Source organism: Oncorhynchus masou, unplaced genomic scaffold (assembly GCF_036934945.1).
Source record: "Oncorhynchus masou masou isolate Uvic2021 unplaced genomic scaffold, UVic_Omas_1.1 unplaced_scaffold_1517, whole genome shotgun sequence".
NCBI lineage: Eukaryota > Metazoa > Chordata > Actinopteri > Salmoniformes > Salmonidae > Oncorhynchus > Oncorhynchus masou.
Window position 1 is genome coordinate 108,411 of NW_027005192.1, and position 22,263 is coordinate 130,673.

The 22,263-nt window shown below is 39.9% G+C and overlaps 1 protein-coding gene across 3 annotated transcripts; it reads right to left on the reverse strand.

The window, feature by feature from the left end:
• Window positions 1–2,357: 2,357 nt before the first annotated feature.
• On the reverse strand, window positions 2,358–22,045 carry LOC135531112 (zinc finger protein 883-like). 3 transcript variants are annotated; one of them, XM_064959233.1, is made up of 6 exons: window positions 19,192–19,276; window positions 18,034–18,272; window positions 15,023–15,256; window positions 5,556–5,807; window positions 4,660–4,743; window positions 2,358–3,013 (listed from the first exon to the last, which is right to left on the reverse strand). In XM_064959233.1, the coding sequence occupies exons 2-6, from the start codon at window positions 18,134–18,136 to the stop codon at window positions 2,973–2,975; spliced, it is 714 nt and encodes a 237-aa protein (XP_064815305.1). In that variant the 5' UTR covers window positions 18,137–18,272; window positions 19,192–19,276; the 3' UTR covers window positions 2,358–2,972. The 3 variants fall into 3 exon arrangements, with proteins under 3 accessions (XP_064815305.1, XP_064815304.1, XP_064815303.1); XM_064959232.1 differs by lacking the exon at window positions 19,192–19,276 and adding an exon at window positions 21,944–22,045 and having other exon boundaries at window positions 2,358–4,743; XM_064959231.1 differs by having other exon boundaries at window positions 2,358–4,743.
• Window positions 22,046–22,263: the final 218 nt, after the last annotated feature.

Below are 22,263 nucleotides of genomic sequence, written 5' to 3' on the forward strand. Positions count from 1 at the left end.
GTAGAACACCTGTTGAGTTGAGGTACTGGCTAGCGGAGTAGAACACTTGAAAAAGGAAAGGAGAGACCCACACTTGAGAAGATCAGACGCAATAATTTAATAACCTAATATCCAACGTTTCGACAGACAAGCGGACTTCATCAGGGTGAAATGACAAACACTGTGGGACACTAGTTTATGGAGTGTTAAAGGACACACAGATGTCTGTAATCATGGCCGGGTGTGCCCTGATATCATTGGTTAATTCTCAGATAAAAATAACATACCAAAAACATGAATGAGAGCATACGATCATAGATACAATTTTCCTACATAGGCCAACAAACATTTACAATGAATAGCAACATCACAACAATCACAAGAATGGCTTCAGATCAAAGTCTACGTTGAGACAGAAGGGAGCAACGGTCTTTAAATGAAAGATCCAGGTAGCCTCTCGTTTTAATAAATTGTCGAGGTCACCTCCTCTCATAGGGAGGGTGACATGTTCGATGTCGATATAACGTAGGGACGAAATCGAGTGGTTCGCTTCCAAAAAGTGGGCCGCAACTGGATACGTGGATTTCCTGCACCTAATGGTGCTACGACGCTCCGAGATTCACACTTTAAATTCACACTTTGTTTTACCCACATCATTTTTACCACAAGGAAAAATTAAGGGACACAAGCAAAAATGTAGCAGCCTGTACATCTAATCATTAGTGATCTGACATGCTGTATTGCATGGAAACTATAGTCTGCTAACAACAGCAGCTGCAAAACTATATGTTCAACAAAGCAGTAATGTTGTGTATTGTATATACAGAAATTCACTTCAAACAGTTTATTTCATTTAATTATACACAAGAGAAGAGGAGGTTGCCCAGCATAAATTCATGTAAAACAAATGTTTCATTACATTTGTGTCATTTAGCAGATCTCTGGATAAGAGCGACTTACAGGACAAATAAGAGTTAATTGCCTTGCTCAAGGGCACAATGACATTTTTCACCTAGTTGGCTCGGGATTCAAACCAGCAACCTTTCAGTTACTGGCTGTTAGGAATTTTACGTATAATGACTAAATGATGTTTACATTTAAAAGTAATGATAGGACTGTAGAATTCTGAATTCGTTAACCTGTCTGATGAAGAATGTTTGTACGTAGGCAAAGAGGAAGTGTTAACAGACAACTTGTGACCACTGTGAAACTAACAGCAGGAAAGATGTCTGTTTCCCACCCAGGGGCGGCAGGGTAGCCTAGTGGTTAGAGCGTTGGACTAGTAACCGAAAGGTTGCAAGTTCGAATCCCGAGCTGACAAGGTACAATTCTGTCGTTCTGCCCCTGAACAGGCAGTTAACCCACTGTTCCTAGGCCGTCATTGAAAATAAGAATTTGTTCTTAACTGACTTGCCTAGTAAAATAAAAAGGGAGGGGAGAAAGCGTTGGGCTTGCAGTAGACTGTGTAGCATATGATAAGCCTTGTATGCATAGGAGAAGACTTGTAAAACAGCATTGTCATTGTCATTGTCTGAGAGGAGGAGGGACATTTATGATGAAATGAGAGGTATATAAACCAATGTACATGAAATGATAGGCAGAGCTATTGTAAATAAACTTTGTTGACTATTGTAGACTGGCCTCTGTCTGTTTCGTTTCAATAAGAACCTCACAAATCATTGGTAACAGACAGAGTATTTGAATTGAAGTTCAGTTTATGAACATTGAGAACAAAATTCTCTTAACACTGGCCCAACACTCTTAACCACTAGGCTACCTGCCGACAGATCAATTAACTTCAATACAGTTATTCAAACACATTCATCATCAATGACTAAAATAATGGATCTAGTATTAAAAGACAATTTAATAAATACAAGTAGTCGATTCATAGCCTGTTTATAATTAAACCAAAAGTTATATAGTAATATAAAATAATCCACCAAAATGAATGCTAAAACTGATCATCATCAGCTATTTCCATCTCCTCCCAGAGATGAACAATTGGATTGAGATCTGGTGACTCGGCAGGCCACTGCAGTAAACTGAATTCACTGTCATGTTCTTGGAACCAATCCTGGACAAGCCATGTGGCATAATCCTGCTGAAGAAATCTATTTGCAGATGGATAAACTGCTGCCATGAAGGGAGGCAACTGATTGGCAATGATGTTTAGATATCCTGTGGAACTCAAACGTTGCACATCTTTTATCAGGGAGCCCAATGTGTGCCCTGAAAACACACCCCAACCATCACACCACCAGCCTGTAATGCTGACACATGGCATGGATGCATACAGTGGATGGAATGTATGGAAGCAGGCAGTGGTGTAAAGTTCTTAAGTGAAAATTATTTAAATAACTACTTCAGTAGTTTTTGGTGGCACCTGTACTTCACTATTTATATTTTTGGCAACTTTTACTTCACTACATTCCTAAAGAAAATGTACTTTTTACTCCATACATTTTCCCTGACACCCAAAAGTACTTGTTACATTTTTTATGATTATAGCAGGACAGAAAATGGTCCAGTTCACACACTTATCAAGAGAACATCCCTGGTCATCCCCACTGCCTCTGATCTGGAAGACTCACTAAACACAAATGCTTTGTTAGTAAATGATGTCTGAGTGTTGGAATCTTCACCTGGCTATCCGTGATATAAAAAAAACAATAGAAATGTGCCATCTGGTTTGCTTAATTTCAGGAATTTGAAATTATTCATAATTTTACTTTTGATACTTAAGTATATTTACAACCAAATACTTTTACTCAAGCAGTATTTTATTGGGTGACTATCACATTCACTTGAGTAATTTTCTATTAAGGTTTCATTACTTTTACGCAGTCTGACAGTTAGGTACTTTTTCCACCACTGGATGTATGTACTCGTGGTTTCCTCCATACCCCAGTCCTCCCATCAGCATGAAACAGCAGGAACAGGGATTCATCAGACCAGGCAGTAGGTTTCCAACTTTCCAGTGTTTTCATTCCTTAGCCCATTGCAACTGCAGTTTCTTGTTTCTTGCTGAAAGCTAATGGGGATCCATAATAAATACACAAAAACTACATTATTAACGATCATAGCGATCATCATTCCCCTGGTCAGTTTATGTCATGAAAAGAGCAGGTGTCGTTAATGTTTGGTACACTCAGAGTATGTTGTGTCTACTAGCTCATTCCCACAGAAAACTGCAGAGGGAAGCAGTACCACCCAGTCAACCTTCAGAATCCAGTGTGAGACGCCTCACAGAGGATATTCAACCATAAATTAATCTCAATATCTTTACAGTAGAAACTAACAAAACTCACCAAAACTGACAAGGTGCACACTGATCAGTAAAGTAAAGAGAGGCTAACATTATATTACTCTCCCTTTCCTCTGCACAGTTCTCTAACAGTGAGAAACTATAGGATTACAATAGAGTGTTCTACGCTTTCTTCATTTGATCCAATTCATCCTTGCCAATTATTTAATGACATGAGAATGAAGTCCAATCTCAGCTGGATTGAGAGAACTGATGAGGCTTCTCTCCTTTATGTACACATTGGTGTCTTTTTAAATGGCCCAATCTGTAGAATCTCTTCTCACAGTCAGTGCAGTGATAAGGCTTCTCTCCTGTGTGTATACGTTCATGTCGCTTTAAGTTGCACAGTAGAGAGAAACTCGCTGCACAGTCAGAGCAGGAGTAAGGCTTCTCCCCTGTGTGTATACTTTCATGTCGCTTTAAGTTGCACAGTAAAGAGAAACTCGCTGCACAGTCAGAGCAGATGAAAGGCTTCTCTCCTGTGTGTGTTCTCTGATGAAATTTTAACCTAGTTGATGTTGGGAAGCATTTTACACAGTCAGAGCAGGAGTACGGCTTCTCTCCTGTGTGTGTTCTTTGATGAACCTTTAGCTCAGTTGATGTTGTGAAGCATTTTACACAGTCAGAACAGGAGAAAGGCTTCTCTCCTGTATGTTTTTGTTCGTGTGTTTTTAAGTGGCCCGGTCGAGAGAAACTCTTTCCACAGTCAGAGCAGGAGTAAGGCTTCTCTCCCGTATGTATGTATTGGTGAATTTTTAAGTGGGCCAGTAGAGAGAAACTCTTTCCACAGTCAGAGCAGGAGTAAGGCTTCTCTCCTGTATGTTTTTGTTCATGTGTTTTTAAGTGGCTCAGTCGAGAGAAACTCTTTCCACAGTCCGAGCAGGAGTAAGGCTTCTCTCCTGTGTGTATACATTCATGTCGTTTTAATTTGCACAGTAGAGAGAAACTCGCCGCACAGTTAGAGCAGGAGTAAATCTTCTCTGTGTGTATACGTTCATGTCGTTTTAAGTTGCACATATGAGAGAAACTCGCCGAACAGGCAGAGCAGAAGTAAGGCTTCTCTCCTGTGTGTGTTCTCTTGTGAACTTTTAGCTTAGCTGATGTTGTGAAGCATTTTATACAATCAGAGCAGGAGTAGGGCTTCTCTCCTGTGTGTGTTCTCTGATGAACTTTTAGCCAAGTTGATGTTGTGAAGCATTTTACACAGTCAGAGCAGGAGTAAGTCTTCTCTCTTGTGTGCACTCTTTGATGAACTGTCAGAGCCTTGGATGTTGTAAAATTCTTCCCACCGTCAGTATAGGAATACCGATTCTCTCCAGTGTGTATTTTTAGGTGTATTTTTAGCTTTGATAGAAATGGGAAAATCTTCTCACAATGTGGGCAGTGGTGAGACCTCTTCACTCTGTGATCTTCCTGCTGTTGCTCTCTGGATGTAGAGAATGTCTCAACATGGTCTCCTGTATGAACAACATCAGAAGAACCAGTCAGTTGATGTGATATTCATGTCAATCACATGTATTTTATGTAGCCCTTATTACATCAGAAGTTTACAGAACTTTACAGTAACCCAGCCTCAATCCCCAAAGAGCAAGCAATGCAGATGTAGAAGCAAAGTGGCCACGAAAAACTCCCCAGCAAGCAGGAACCAAGGAAGAAACGTAGAGAGACACCAGGCCCAAAGGGGTGGCCAGTCCTCTTCTGTCTGTACCGGGTGACTTATGTATTCATATCAGAAGGCTGCACAATACAAAAGGGGAATAAAACTATTCTAAAAGTGGGTAACAGTCGTGAAAATTATGAGCCATATCATCCTCCCCTCATCATCACAAGGGTTAGTAACCAGGCTGTATCACATCCGGCCGTGATTAAGAGTCCCATAGGGTGGCGATCAATTGACCCAGCATCGTCCGGGTTTGGCCCGGGAGGTAGGCCGTCAATGTAAATAATAATTTGTTCTTAATTGACTTGCCTAGTTAAATAAAGGTTAAGTAAGTTAAATTAAAAAAAATACTAATTTCATAGAACTTTAAAACACTGGCAGTTTGTCTACTTCACTTCTTTAGTCTACTCTCTGAGCACTCCAGACAGCCCAGTGAATAAAACAAATGCTGGCAATACTGGTGTCAAACCATGCAAGTGTCAATAGCATGAAATAACATCTACCTTCTCATTGAAACAGTTCAATTTGATACAGTTCTACTGCAACTTTTCATACACAGTGAAAAGTTGGAATGAACAACAAACATCGTTAGATAGAACCTGCTCTTACCATGAGAAACAGATGTCCCAATCTTCTCCTCCTCTTCTTCTTCATCTTTAATGATGACATTCAGCTCCAGTGCTTGACTGCAGTCTTCCAGCTTCACTGATGCCATCTCTGGATCCTGCAGTGCAAACTGGGCTCCACTGTCACAATCAGGACCCAGTGACTGTGGGTTTGGACTCAGTGTGGAAGGAGAGAGACAGGCTGGGTTTGTCGTTACTGTTGATGTTACCGGCCTCAGACTTAATTCTAGTGGTCCTGCAGAAACATTGAGAAACAGACAAAAAGTTATTGTGTTGACATTTCTGGCACGTTCTTTATTCTCTATTAAAATATATTATATTTTTTCTTGTTCAATTATCTAATTCAGTGCTTAACTTGGACTGAAATAGGTGCAGGTACTGTTTATATTTAGATGCAGGAGCTCCACAATACTGTTGAGCTAATATTCTAGAAGAGGAACATGAGCTCAAGCAGTAGAACATTGAGGTGCCGGTACTCAGCTCCAGTGAGCTGCTGTCCATCTCATTTCAATAGATCAGGTAGGTAAGCATTGACAACAAAACATGAATTCATTCAAAATTAGACAAAGTACACGCTACACAATGTAACTAAATTTAATCTATAGTAGATTTCTTGGATTACATAAATTAATAAATGACTCAAAAATACATTTAGTACAAGGTTGCAGTATGTTGTAGGCAGCACTATGTACTATTTTCCTGTCTTCACTGTTTTATTTCAATCAAAAACCAATTGTATTTCCCGTTCACATCATATTAACATTTATAGACAAAGAAACTGAATGTGTCTGAATATGACTACATAAAATTGCCTCTCTTTGACGCAGACAGAGTGGGCGCCGTGGTTTTCCCAGCTTGTGAATTTTACACAAAACCAATAACACGCAAAGCGAACCTAGAAATCTAAAATAGATTATGAAATTACCTTGAGAAAATTATGTACATACTCTAGCTATGTAGCTTGTAAAATAGTTATCATGTTCTTCACTTGGTTTGACACAAAAATAACACATGAAACCTTTAACAAATGTGATAATACCTTGTTACCTAGCATGGTATGACATGTTTTGATATTAGGAAGTTTAAACCTGCTACTACATACCTGTAGTAATACATATAAATTGACACAAGGGTTATCTACTTAACATGACAGTTCTGGAGATAAATATTTATATTTATTATGAAGAATGTTGTGTACCTGCCCCGAACTTCCTGTTCCCCCACGACCACACTGCAGCCACAGATAGAACAATGAGACAGATATTTCACCAGATGTATAAATGTGAAGGATCCGCTTAGCGTTTCCACTCACTACCAAATATGGTAGTGAGAGGAAGCCCACTGACAGTGGGAGAAGATGGAACGAGATGTATTTTGTCCGACATTCTGCAAATGGTCTAATCGATGAAACATCTGATCTAAATACAGTTCTGTTCAAAATCTGTTATGAACAGAATGGACTAAGTTTTGTAGACTTTTCCTTTTGCAAAAGTTTTTAAAAATGTCTTTATTTAGAAGGAATGTAAAGGCAAATTGAGTTATAGCACACTCAGAGCTTCAGAGGCGGCATTGACTAACAGAAATAGAAAGAAATGCGCGGAAATAAGCACCAATAGGATCTCGGTAGCTCGTGCTTGGCACTGCCCAGTATGACTCATCTGTTCCCCATCAGAAACGACTAGTTGTAATCTATCTTGGTTTAAGTTACAAAAAAATATTTGGCGCAATCGTCGGTGCATTCAGGGATCCAAGGGATGGCCCTACCCCATTATATGAGAAGGGCGGTGCTTAATTTGAGACAGATCCTCCGGCACCTCTCATCAGGTAGCCTACCTCTTCTGGCATGAAAAATAATTTCTACTGTTTGCAATATAAAAATCCTAATTCCATTTGGATTCGTCTGTAATTGTCATGCACCCTAAAATACATAAAGTGAAAACCTGATATTCTAAGAATGTATTAATGTTGGGCTGAACCAGGTTTACGGTTTGTGCAACATTGTAGCCTACTTAGACCAAGGCGTGGCCATTACGGTGGTGAGAGAGAAGCAGACCTGTATCTCTCAATGAACTAAAATGAGATTCACTTTCTATGATCTCTTCCTCTCTGTGCTGTTATAGACATGAGCCGGAAACTCGTTTCTCCAGCATTGCACTTTTCATTTATTTCCTAATTGAATAATAGCTGTGGGAAGTGTGTTGAGGTGTTGCAGCACTCTGCAGTCTGTTCAGAAAGAAATGAATTGGGAGTCCCATAGGGCGGCGCACAATTGTCCCAGCATCGTCCGGGTTTGGTACGGTTAGGCCGTAATTGTAAATAAGTTCTTAACTGACTTGCCGCGTTAAATAAAGATTAAAAATAAAATAAATATAATATGCAGGTACGCAAAAGTCACGATAATGCAGTTTATTATAAAGGTATTTTATTTAAAATGTATTCTGATACCTCAGAGACCCCCAGGTCCCCCCTCTTGGGTTCACTTTTGGTTCCGGCACCTCCCAATTTACTAATGAAGCACTGGAGAAGTGGGTAGCTGCTGCTGCCTCCTACAGGACACGTCTCCTTTATATAGAGTTATACAGGCTGTTGATTGTGGCCTGTGGAATGTTGACCCACTGCTCTTCAATGGCTGTGCGAAATTCCTGGATATATAGGAGGGAACTGGAACAAGCTGTGGTACACGTCAATCCCAAACATGCTCAAAGGGTGATATGTCTGCTGAGTATGCAGGCCATGGAATTGGGCCATTTTCAATTGTGTACAGAGTCTTGCGACATGGGGCTGCGCATTGTCATGATGAAACATGAGGTGATGGCGGCGGATGAATGGCAGGACAATGGGCCTCAGGATCTTATCATGGTTTCTCTGTGCATTCAAATTGCCATTGATAAAATGCAGTTGTGTTTGTTGTCTGTAGCTTATGCCTGCCCATACCATAACCCCACCATGGGGCACTCTGTTCACAATCAGGGATCCCCATTAGCTGCTGCCAAGGTACCTACTCAGCTACTCTTGTCCCCAGCACAAGGTGCACCTGTGTAATGATGATCATGCTATTTAATCAGCTTCTTGATGTCTCACCTGTCAGGTGGATGGATTATCTTAGCAAAGGAGAAATGCTCACTAACAGGGATGTAAACAAATTTGTGCACAACATTTGTGAGAAATAAGTTTGTCTGTCTGGAACATTTCTGGGATCTTTTATTTCACCTCATGAAACATGGGACCAACACTTTACATTTTTGCGTTTGTTTGTTCAGTGTAAACAGTATTTTTTTTGTAAAAACCATACAAACTATCAATAACAGCATTTAAATACAATCAGCCTGCTTTTCTGTTCTAACCAGGTCCCTACACAGGCTGAGAAGGATCCTATAAGAGCAGAACATTATCTGGTGACATTAGTCCTTGTAGTCTTGGAGGCCCAGAAACTTCTCAGCTGCAGACATGATGATGTCCAGCTTCTTGGACGTCTTGTACAGTACAATTAATAACTGAGGCTATAAATACTAAAATATCCACGTTCTTCACAATAAGTGTATCCAGATCACTTGATTGACGTACAACATTTACAACTGGTTGAGGTGCATCCACCTCCATATCTTCTATAGAACTGTGGCCTCTTGCCCCTATAACTCTCTTCACCACCTCCACACAGGAGATGTTGCACATTCACCCTAACAGGGCATTCTGGGAATTCAGGAACATGACCCCCTCCACAGTTGCAACATTTTACATTCACATACACTTCAATAAAACATGTCTGTCTGCAAACACTTGACATGTGGCCAAACCCTTAACATTTCTTACGTGCATCAGGTTTTACACCAACTCTCTTATATATCTTATATCTTATATATCCCAGCTTTAGATACTCTTCATCAAACATCAATAATAGAGATAAAGTTTGCTCCTTTTTCACATTTTCCTTTCAGGTACAGTATTTGAGTCCTTCTCTGGGATTTGGTTGGAGGATCGCATCCAATTTTTAGCTGCAAACATTAGGTTTGTTGGAACCTCTCCAGCTTGCTGATAATAAAGAATGATTCATTTAAGTTTGACTAAGTCCCTTTGTGGTGATTTTCCACAATAAAAACCCACCACCCCATTCCACTATTTAACCCTATCTAGTCCTGCACCAGACCACTAAACATCCTCTGCAGTAAATCCTCGCAATCCCACAATCTCTATTTTATGGGACTTTCTATCCATTTCTGCAGTACAATTGACAAACATGGCTATAAATACTAAAAAGCCCACCTTGCAGAAGCACATATTATTCCCATCACTCTCTCTTGGTCTCTGCCTCCTCTCAAGATCCCTCACCCTGTTCCCATCTTCCTCTACCACTCTTCACTGCTTCGCCATACTACACTTTCTGAACTATAACACATTCCTTCATCTCATGCCCTCCTATAACACATTCCTTCATCATTATGCCCTCCTGCATCACATTCTGACATCTAGGGCATCTCACCCTCCTGCACACTCACATCTAGGGCATCTCATGCCCTCCTGCACATCTAGGGCATCTCATGCCCTCCTGCACACTTCTGACATCTAGGGCATCTCATGCCCTCCTGCACACTTCTGACATCTAGGGCATCTCATGCCTACATTTTGCTGCAACAGGCCCATTAACCTGACACCTAAAACACTGTAGTATTTACGGAACAAAAGTGCTCATGGGATAACTGACACTTCCTACCTTCACCTTATCTGGCAGAGACACTCATCACAACTCTACATCACAGACAATGTATTCTCTGTTTCCCAACACTCTACACAGGACCCTTCTCTCAACTAATGGTGGGCATCACAGACACCTGGACTCTTCCATTTCAACTGCTCCTCCTCAACACTTAAACCTAATCCCAGTATCACTCCTTTCAATGCCGCCCTGTTCCGGAGAGCAATCCTAGTCACAATTCTTGTCCCCAATCGCGAAATCCGGAGCGCCCGCTCCCTCTGGATATAAGAGAAACAATAAATCATTTTGAGTCCACTCCGAGTTACCTTCACCAATCTTGTTTCTCATGTTCTGAGAGTCCTTTAGGAGCCTTTTGGCAAACTCCAACCAGGCTGTCTTATACGCCTTTTACTGAAGAATGGCTTCCATCTGGCCACTCCACCATATAGGCCTGATTGGTAGAGTTCTGCAGAGATTGTTGTCCTTCTGGAAGGTTCTCCCATCACCACGGAGGAACTCTGGAGCTCTGTCACAGTGACCATTGGGTTCTTGGTCATCTCACAGACCAAGGCTCTTAGAGGATTTTTGATCATATCATTGGACTAAAATGATTTGACACTCAAATGCAAGCCTAACACCATGTGCAAAGGGCCTTTGGGTAATGTAGCACATATTCAATGGTATCTCTTTTTCACTTTTAACTGTGGTTATTTTCAGCAAACTTAACATGTGTAAATGCAGTTGAAGTCAGAGGTTTACATACGCCTTAACCAAAAACACTTCAACTCGGTTTTTCACAATTCCTGACATTTAATCCTAGTAAACAATCCCCGTTTTAGGTCAGCTAGGATCACCACTTTATTTTAAGAATGTGAAATGTCAGAATAAAAAGTAGAGATAATTATTTATTTCAGCTTTTATTTCTTTCATCACATTTCCTGTGGGTCAGAAGTTTACATTCACTCAATTCGTATTTGGTAGCATTGCTTTTAAATTGTTTAACTTGGGTCAAACGTTTTGGGTAGCCTTCCACAAGCTTCCCACAATAGGGTGGGTGAATTTTGGCCAATTCCTCCTGACAGAGCTGGTGTAACTGAGTCAGGTTTGTAGGCCTCCTTGCTCGCACACGCTTTTTCAGTTCTGCTCACACATTTTCTATAGAATTGAGGTCAGGGCTTTGTGATGGCCACTCCAATACCTTGACTTTTTTGTCCTTAATAAGCAATTTTGCCACAACTTTGGAAGTATGCTTTGGGTCATTGTCCATTTGGAAGACCCATTTGGGACCAAGCTTTAACTTCCTGACTGATGTCTTGAGATGTTGCTTTAAAAAAAAAAAAAAAATCACCATGTAATTTTCCTCCCCCATTGATGCCATATATTTTGTGAAGTGCACCAGTCCCTCCTGCAGCAAAGCACCCCCACAACATGATGCTGCCACCCCCCTGCTTCACGGTTGGGGTGGTGTTCTTCGGCTTGCAAGCCTCCCCCTTTTTCCTCCAAACATAACGATGGTCATTACGGCCAAACAGTTATATAATATATATATATATATTTTTTTTTTACAGACCAGAGGACATTTCTCCAAAAAGTACGATCTTTGTCTCCAGATGCAATTGCAAACCGTAATCTGGCTTTTATGGCAGTTTTGGAGCAGTGGTTCCTTCCTTTCCGAGCAGCCTTTCAGGTTGTTGATATAGTACTCGATTTACTGTCGATATTGACACTTTTGTACCCGTTTCCTCAAGCCTCTTCACTGTTGTTCTGGGAATGATTTGCACTTTTCACACCAAAGTACGTTAATCTCTAGGAGACAGAACGCGTCTCCTTCCTGAGCGGTATGACGACTGCGTAGTCCCATGGTGTTAATATTTGCATACTATTGTTTGTACAAATGAAGCTGGTACCCTCAGGCATTTGGAAATTGCTCCCAAGGATGAACTAGTCTTGTGGAGGAATACCATTTTCTTTCTGAGGTCTTCGCTGATTTCTTTTGATTTTCCCATGATGTCAAGCAAAGGGGCACGGAGTTTGAAGGTAGGCCTTGAAATAAATCCACAGGTACACCTCCAATTGACTAAAATGATGTCAATTAGCCTGTCAGAAGCTTCTAAAGCCATTACATCTTTTTCTGGAATTTTCCAAGCTGTTTAAAAGGCTTAAAAGGTTTAAAATTGTGATATAGTGAATTATAAGTGAAATAATTTATCTGTAAACAATTGTTGGAAAAATGACTTGTGTCATGCACAAAGTAGATGTCCTAACCGACTTGCCAAAACAATAGTTTGTTAAAACCACTTGGAACTACCCATCCCGGATCAGGGAGAATTGTCATCAACTACACTAATTAGCATAGCGCAACGGTCAAAAAATATTACAAGGAAGCTTGGTCACGAAAATCAGAAAAGCAATCAAATTAACCATTTACCTTTGATGAGCTTCGGCTGTTTTCACTCACGAGACACCCAGTTAGACAGCAAATGTTCCTTTTGTTCCTTAAAGATTATTTTTAAACCCAAAATACCTCAGTTTGTTGATCACGTTATGTTCAGAAATCCGGTCACGACAACGCCGAAAAAAATCCAAATTATATCCATAATATCGACAGAATATCTATTCGATAATATATCAACCGGAACAATGGGCTTTTCAGTAGGAGCGAGAGGGAAAATGACTACCTCTGTCTTTTACGCAAGAATCACTGAGAACACTCAGCTGGCCACTTACACAATGTTGTCATTTACGCTCATTCTTCAACATAAAGACGTGAAACTATGTCAAAATGCTGTACACACCTTAGGGAATACATAGAAAAATGAATCTGGTTGATATCCCTTTCAATGGCCAATAGGAGTGCATAGGAATACAACGGTTTCAAAATAAGAGGCACTTCCTGATTGGATTTTCCTCAGGGTTTCCTTGCAGTATCAATTCTGTTATACTCACAAACAATATTTTGACAGTTTTGGAAACTTAAGAGTGTTTTCTATCCTAAGCTGTCAATTATATGCATATTCTAGCATCTGGTCCTGAGAAATATGAGGTTTACTTTGGGAACGTTATTTTTCCAAAAATAAAAATAGTTCTCCCTACTTTCATTAACCTGTCTGGCCCACCCGGGACGCAACCGCACCCCCTGCCAACAATAAATGCAAATGCGCTACGCCAAATGCTAATAGTACTCGTTAAAACTCAAACGTTCATTAAAATTCACATGCAGGGTAGTCAATACACTCGTTTTGAATCTAGCCAACGAGTCAGATTTGTAAAATGCTTTTCTGCGAAAGCATGAGTAGCTATTATCTGATAGCAGGCAACATGCCGAAATACCAGAAGGGGACGTAAACAAAGGAATTAGCGTAGCCGGCACTACACAAAACGCAGAAATAAAATATAAAACATTCATTACCTTTGACGAGATTCTTTGTTGGCACTCCTATATGTCCCATAAACATCACAATTGGGTCTTTCGATTAAATCGGTCCTTGTGTACCCAAAATGTCCATTTATGAAGACCGTCAGATCCAGTAAAAACACATTTTTTAAACGCGACGTTATATTTTAAAATTAAAAAAGTTGCCTATAAACTTTGACAAAACACTTCAAACTACTTCTGTAATCCAACTTTAGGTATTACTAAACGTTAATAAACGATCAAATTGATCACGGAGCGATCTGTATTTAATAGGCACAAGTTTGGGAAACGTAGTCAACTTTTCCGGTTCCATTGTTTACAGCTGTGGACTTGACAACCAGATGTGGCTATTACTCAGATGACCAACGATTTAGTTGAATTGAAATCACAACACTGGCGACATCGTGTGGAAGCTATAGGAACTGTATCCTCAGCCGTAAGTATTTTTCCTTCCAATAGACAATACATGGACTGGCGGATTGATTTTTTCTCCGTCGATTTAGTGACCAGGTTTTCTGGAGATTTTGACCACGAAACTCATTCTGTTATAGTCACAGACACCATTGAACCAGTTCTAGAAACTTCAGAGTGTTTTCTATGCACACATACTAATCATATGCATATACTATATTCCTGGCATGAGTAGCAGGACGTTGAAATGTTGCGCGATTTTTAACAGAATGTTGAAAAAAGTAGCCCGATCTCTATTAACAAGAAATGTGTGGAGTGGTTGAAAAACAAGTTTTAATGAATTTTTATGACTTGCAGGTGCCTTGGTGGAAGAGTGGGGTAAACATCTCACAGCAAGAACTGGCAAATCTGGTGCAGTCCATGAGGAGGAGATGCACTGCAGTACTTAATTCAGCTGCTGGCCACACCAGATACTGACTGTTACTTTTGATTTTGACCTCCCCTTTGTTCAGGGACACATTATTCCATTTCTGTTAGTCACATGTCTGTGGAACTTGTTCAGCTTATGTCTCAGTTGTTGAATCTTGTTAATAATGTTCATACAAATATTTACAAGTTAAATTTGCTGAATAAAAACGCAGTTGACAGTGAGAGGACGTTTCTTTTTTGATGCGTTTATGTTTTACCTTGTCAGCTCAGGGATTCGATCCAGCAACCTTTCGATTACATGCCCAACTCTCCAATCATTAGGATACCTGTACGTATTCATATAAGTAGGTGGCAATACTGGTGACAAACCATGCAGGTCTCAGTAGCATGAAATACATCTACCTTCTTATTGAAACAGTTCATTATGAAACAGTTCTACAGCAACTTTTCATACACAGTGGAGAAGTTGTAACAAACAACCAAATTAGATAGAACCTGCTCTTACCATGAGAAACAGATTTCCCAATCTTCTCCTCCTCCTCTTCATCTTTAATGTTGACGTTCAGCTCCAGTGTTTGACTGCAGTCTTCCAGCTTCACTGATGCCATCTCTGGATCCTGCAGTGAAAACTGGGCTCCACTGTCACTATCAGGACCCAGTGACTGTAGGTTTGGACTCAGTGCGGAAGGAGAGAGGCAGGTTGGGTTTGTCCTCACTGTTGATGTTACCGGCCTCATACCTGAGTCGGCAAGTAGTACAAGAGAAAGACACAAAAGTTATTTTCTTGAATGTTCTGGCAAGGTCTTTATTCTCTATTAAATATATTATATTTTTTCTTGTTCAATTATCTAATTCAGTGCTTGAATTGGACTGAAATAGTTGTCGATACTCATTTTGGGTGCCAACACGGTTTATATTTAGGTGCAGGAGCGCCACAATACTTATGAGCTAAAACTTAACCTGTAGTAGATAAATGCATAGATGACTCAAAAACCATTTAGTACAAGGTTACAGTTTGTGTTAGGCAGCACTGTGTGCTATTTTCCTTAACCTTGTATTCACTATTTTACTTCAAAAAACAATTGTTACTATGGTGTGAACAGGAAATACGTTTATAGATCAACACAAACTGAATGTGTCAATATTATTATACATGTAGAAGAACGATAATCATTACATTTAGCTTCAAAACAGTAGAGCAACCGTAAAATTGTCTCCCTCTGCTGCATCCACACTGCCTGCACTGAAGTCTGTTGACACAGACCGTGTGGGGGCCGCCATTTTACCAGCTTGTGAATTTTTTCTTTCATGGAGCTCTACGGACAATTCCTTCCACCTCATGATTTGGTTTTTGCTCTGACGTGCACTGTCAATGTGGGCCCTTATATAGACAGTTGTGTGCCTTTCCAAATCATGTCCAATCAACTGGATTTACAACAGGTTGACAACAATCAAGTTGTAGAAATATCTCAAGGATGATCAATGGAAAAAAGTATCACCTGAGCTCAATGTCGAGATTCATAGCAAAGGGTCGGAATACTATGTAAGTAAGGTATTTCTGTTTTAAATTTTTTATAAATCTGAAAACATTTCTAAAAACCTGCGTTTGCTTTGTCATTATGGGATATTGTGTGTAGATTGATGAGGAACGTTTCTTATTTAATCCATTTTAGAATAAGACTGTAACGTAACAAAATGTGGAAAAAGTCAAAAGTTCTGAACACACTATGTATTCATATGAGTAGGCTGTGCAATACAAAAGGGGAATAAAACTACTCTAAAAGTATCTCCTAAGTCATGAAAAGTATGAGCCATATCATCCTCCACTCACTATCACAAGTCGAGGTCGACCGATTAATCGGAATGGCCGATTAATTAGGGCCGATTCCAAGTTTTCATAACAAATCGGAAATCGGTATTTTTGGACACCTTTATTTAATCTTTATTTAACTAGGCAAGTCAGTTAAGAACACATTCTTATTTTCAATGACGGCCTAGGAACGGTGGGTTAACTTCTTCATTTCTCAAAGGAAAAACCTCAACCAATTTCTAAAGACTGTTGACATCCAGTGGAAGCGATAGGAACTACAGGAAAGTCGATTAGAAATCTGGATTCCCAATGAAATCCCATTGAAAAGAGAGCAACCTCAAAAAAAAATCACCTCTTATTTCGCCTGCCAAATAAGTTCTGTTACACTCACAGACATTATTCAAACAGTTTTAGAAATGTTTTAGAGTGTTTTCTATCCAAATCTACTAATAATATACATATCTTAGCTACTGGGTCTGAGTAGCAGACTGTTTACTTTGGACATGCTTTTCATCCGGACGTGAAAATACTGCCCCCTGTCCCAAAGAAATTCCAATCCAAAATCAAATCTAGAATCTGCTTCCTATTTCGCAACAAAGCCAGTCTCTCATCCTGCTAAACATATCCTCGTAAAACTAAATATCCTACCAAATTCTTGACTTTGGCGATGTCATTTACAAAATAGCCTCCAACACTCTCCTCAGCAAATTGGATGTAGTCTATCACAGTGCCATACGTTTTGTCACCAAAGCCCCTGGGGCGGCAGGGTAGCCTAGTGGTTAGAGAGTTGGACTAGTAACCGGAAGGTTGCAAGTTCAAACCCCCGAGCTGACATGGTTCAAATCTGTCGTTCCTAGGCCGTCATTGAAAATAAGAATTTGTTCTTAACTGACTTGCCTGGTTAAATAAAGGTAAAAAAATATATATATATACTACCGACCACTGTGACCAAAAGTTAGTGCCATCTCATTGGCTGGCCCTCACTTCATATTCGTCGCCAAACCCACCGGCTCCAGGTCATCTATAGGTCTTTGCTAGGTAAAGCCCAATTTATCTCAGCTCACTGGTCACCATAGCAACACCCACCCATAGCACACGCTCCAAATGGGAAATTTCCCTGGTCATCCCAGGGAAACTGTCCTTCCAGTTCTCTGCTGCCAATGACTGGACCGAATTGCAAAAATCAATGAACCTGGAGACATATCTCCTCACTAACTTTAAGCATCAGCTGTCAGAGCAGATTACCAATCACTGCATCTGTACACAGCCCATCTGTAAATAACCCACCCAACTACCTCATCCCCATATTGTTATTTATTTTTGCTCTTTTGCACCCCAGTATCCCTACTTGCACATCTACCACTCCAGTGTTAAAGCTAAATGGTAATTATTTCACCACTCTGGCCTATTTATTGCCTTACCTCCCTAATCTTACTACATTTGCACATACTGCATATAGATTTTTCTATTGTGTTATTGAATTTACATTTGTTTATCCCATGTGTAACTCTGTGTTGTTTTTGTCGCACTGCTTTGCTTTATCTTGGCCAGGTCGAAGTTGTAAATGAGAACTTGTTCTCAACTGGCCTACCTGGTTAAATAAAGGTGAAATAAAATAAATGAAACAGTTCTACAGCAACTCTTCATGCACAGTGGGAAGTTGGAATGAAAAACACCAACTTAAATTAGATAGAACCTGTGCTTACCATGAGAAACAGACTTCCCAATCTTCTCCTCCTCTTCTTCATCTTTAATGTTGACATTCAGCTCCAGTGTTTGACTGCAGTCTTCCAGTTTCACTGATGCCATCTCTGAATCCTGCTGTATAAATTGGGCTCGACTGACACAATCAGGACCCAGTGACTGTAGGTTTGGACACAGTGTGGAAGGAGAGAGGCAGGCTGGGTTTGTCCTCACTGTTGATGTTACCGGCCTCAGACTTAATCTGAGTCGGCCAGTAGTAATAAAGAGAAGCAGACACAAAAGTTAGTGCCAGAACTGTCAAGACTTTCTTTATTCTCTAAAAATATGGTTTATATTTAGGTGCAGGAGCTCCACAATACTGTTGAGCTAATTTTCTATAAGAGGAACATGAGCTCAAACAGTAAACATTTGAGGTGACGGTAATCAGCTCTGGTGAGCTCCTGTCCAAGTCAAGCACCGATCTCATTTCAATAGATCTGGTAGCTAAGCATTGACAAAACATTAATTAATTCATATTAGAAAAAGTATACACTTTAAATTACTTAAATTATACAACTTAAATGCACTTCATCTATAGTAGATTTCCTGAATTCGCATAAATGACTCAAAAACCATTTAGTACAAGATTGCAGTATGTTTTAGGCAGCACTATGTACTATTTTCCAGAATAACCTTGTCTTCACTGTATTATTTATTCCAATAACAAGACACAAACAACTGAATGTCTCTGAATATTAGTACACATGTAGAAAACTGATAATAATTACAAATTAGCTCCAAAACAGTAGTGCAACCGTAAAATTGTCTTTCTCTGCTGCAACTTCACTGCCTGCACTGAAGTGCGTTGATGCAGACCCAGGGGGATCCGCCATTTTACCATCTCCCGAATTTTACACAAAACCAAAAATGACATATAAAACGAACCCAGAAATCTCAGATAAATGTATACTTTATGAAATTACATTGACGAAATGATATACATTCACTCAGACTAACCCAACGTCTCTATGTGATATGTAAAAAAGTGATCACGTTCAATCACGCGGTTTGACACAAAAATAGCAGATAAAACCTTTAACAAACGTGATAATACCTTGACGTATTTGTTACCTAGCATGTTATGACATGTTATTTCGACATTATAACGTGCTATTACATACCAGTAGTAATACATTTGAAACGGACACAGAAGTTGTCTCGACTGCACAATTCTGACGTATCCTTTATTCTGAAGAATGATGCGCGCCTGCGCGGGACTTCCTGTTCCCCACTAACAGTTTCTAAACCCAGATACGTAAAAACGCGAGACTTCAGAGAACGCTTACGAAGCAGTCCAAGCCGAGGTTTGACAAGTCAATGAGAGAAGTGAACAATTCTGATACTTTTGCAGCGGCTAATCGGGATCCTAATAAATACAAAAGATTCCGTTGGCACACTTGAAACATGGCCATTCTTTTATCAATTTCATAACTGCAATAGCTCTCACTGCGTGTCTTACATATTGCAGAATCACATGAGTAGGTTGTCACTCTTCCAACGAAACTCCAGAGATAACACCCTTTTATTGTTGCCCTGCTACGAAAAACAATGCTTTCTCCTTCTGCTGTTCTGAGACGCAAGAAATCAAAACAAAACCATTACTGGGCACTGACTGGCTCTACCTTTCCTAATGCCTCCTTTACCATCTTCCTGACCTCAAATGATCTCCCAAAAATACTCAATTGTTGATGAATCGCACTCCAAAAGAAACCGATGCCTCAGGACTACCTGGACTTATGACTCCTTGCTGTCCCCAGTCCAACTGGCCATGCTGCTGCTCCAGTTTCAACTGTTCTGCTATAGAATCCTGACCTGTTCACCTGACGTGCTACCTATCCCAGACCTGCTGTTTTCAACTCTCTAGAGACAGCATGAGCGGTAGAGATACTCTGAATGATCGGCTATAAAAAGGCAAGTGACATTTACTCCTGAGGTGCTGACCTGTTGCACCCTCGACAACCACTGTAATAATTATTATTTGACCCTGCTGGTCATCTATGAACATTTTAACATCTTGGCGATGTTCTGTTGTAATCTCCACCCGGCACAGTCAGAAGAGGACTGGCCACCCCTCATAGCCTGGTTCCTCTCTAGGTTTCTTCCTAGGTTCTGGCCTTTCTAGGGAGTTTTTCCTAGCCACCATGCTTCTACACCAACATTGCTTGCTGCTTGGGTTTTTAGGCTGGGGTTCTGTACAGCACTTTGAAATATCAGCTGATGTAAGAAGGGCTTTACAAATCAATTTGATTTGGTGTTCGTTTACAACTTTTGGTCTGTTTGCTCCATTTTACCTTGTCTCCGTCTTCAATTCATTCTTACCAACTTTACTCAACTGGGAGAGCACGAACAGCACATCCGCTTCGCCATATATCCCTCCACAAAACCAGACACACCCCGCTACGGACTAACTCCTGCATGTTGAATCCTGCATTGAAAAAAGCCAACAACTACCGATTAAAGGGGAATTTCACTGTGGCTTTGCCATGGCATCAGTGGCACGTCCACGGACTATCCATCATGGACTTAATTTCGCCCAAAAATGTCAATCTGTTTTGATCCAAATATAGCCGAAGGTCAGCCTCTACTCATTGAAATGCATTAGATACACGAATACAAGTATACAATATTTCATACAGTATAAGTTTGATTATTTTTTGATATACACAATATAATTAAATATATTGATTTAAAAATAAATAATTGAATAGCTTGTTAGATGTTCTGATATAGACAGAATGACAGAAAATTACCTGTAATTTAAAATCATTAGTTTACAATGTCACAACGGAATTTATTATAATTTATAGCCGTCATGTCTCAAAACTGGGAGAAAGTCATTCACCAGACATTTGTTCCTCAGGACGGTAACACAACGACACAAGGATAATTTCAAGCAAGCACTTGTTCTGAGTCCTTAAAGCAACAACCTGAAAATACTTATTTTCAACCAAAACCGAACAAGCATAGTCGTCTTTTCAACATCTTTTTTTAAGACGTTTTCTGGGTGGGCAGCTTGCTCCGATTCTGGAATAAAATTGTGTCCGTTTCTTTCTAGCTGGCAAAATAAGTGAGCGAGACTTTGTTTGGTCCTGCCATACGTCGATAACATCGTTTGTTTGTCACTTGTATGGGCTAAATATCCTAAACCTAGACCGTGATGGCAGCAAGCTAAAACCAGGGAGAGGGGGAAGATCATTCAGGTTCTGTTTCATCTGCTGCTGGCTTAACGTTTTTTTCACATGTAATTGATTAAATGGAATTTGTATTCTCTAAAGATTGTAATTGTGTTAATTTTGGATGAATATTGAAGAAAAATCCTATCAGCCGTTTTCCACACCAAAATGTGAACTACAATTTGGTGCGCATCATTTTACTATGTACAGTAAGCTCCCCATGTGTCATCAAAATTACGATTTTGTGTTAGTGGTTTATATATGCGGGGAGTATAAATTGTACAATTGTAAACTAATAAATAATGGTTCAAGATAGAACCCATGTATATTAGTTAATATACTGCACCAACTACATAAATATATGATCGGGTCCATTGTCTTCTATCTGGATTTTAAAACGCAGACAGCGGGCGCCGCCATTTTACCAGCTCGTGAGATTTTTGTTTGACACACAAAACCAATAACATATTAAACGAACTCAGAAATCTCAAATAAATTGATTTTTTTTAAATTACCTTGACGAAATGGTGTACATTAAGTCAGACAAACCCAAAATCTCAAGCTATATGACTTGTAAAATCGTTTTCATCACGACACAAATTTAACATAAGAAACCTGGCAATCCCTTGACGGATTTGTAACCTATCATGTTACGACATGTTCTTTCGATTTTAGATAGCACGTTTAAACTATTACCTACCTGTAGTAACAAATAGAAATTGAGACAAAAAGCACCGTCTTCACAGCACAGATTCTGAACAATGGTGTGCGGCCATAGAGATAGATAGAGGACTCATCTTTGTATCTGTGTCGTTATAGCGTCTGTGATAGAATGCGCAGCGGCACTGAGGGGATTCGATTAATCTGGCCTGGGCCCCCGGATAGGCGTGTTTTGCACGGATTCGTTCTGGTTTTGGACAGGTGCCACATTCAAAGCCCACAGGGAAGTCAGGCTCCAAACAAAAGTGATGTAATTAAGCACTTGGAGTAATGAGTAGGATTCTGTGTTTTCACATGAAA

Bases quoted from the DNA above. Each gene is read 5' to 3' on its own strand.
- LOC135531112 (XM_064959232.1), bottom strand. From the start codon at position 18,136: ATGGCATCAGTGAAACTGGAAGACTGCAGTCAAACACTGGAGCTGAAT. The intron at 15,257-18,033 runs GTAAGCACAGGT...TTGCCGACTCAG, and splicing joins TGGGAAGTCTGTTTCTCATG to GTATGAGGCCGGTAACATCA. The intron at 5,808-15,022 runs GTAAGAGCAGGT...ATGTTTCTGCAG, and splicing joins TGGGAAATCTGTTTCTCATG to GACCACTAGAATTAAGTCTG.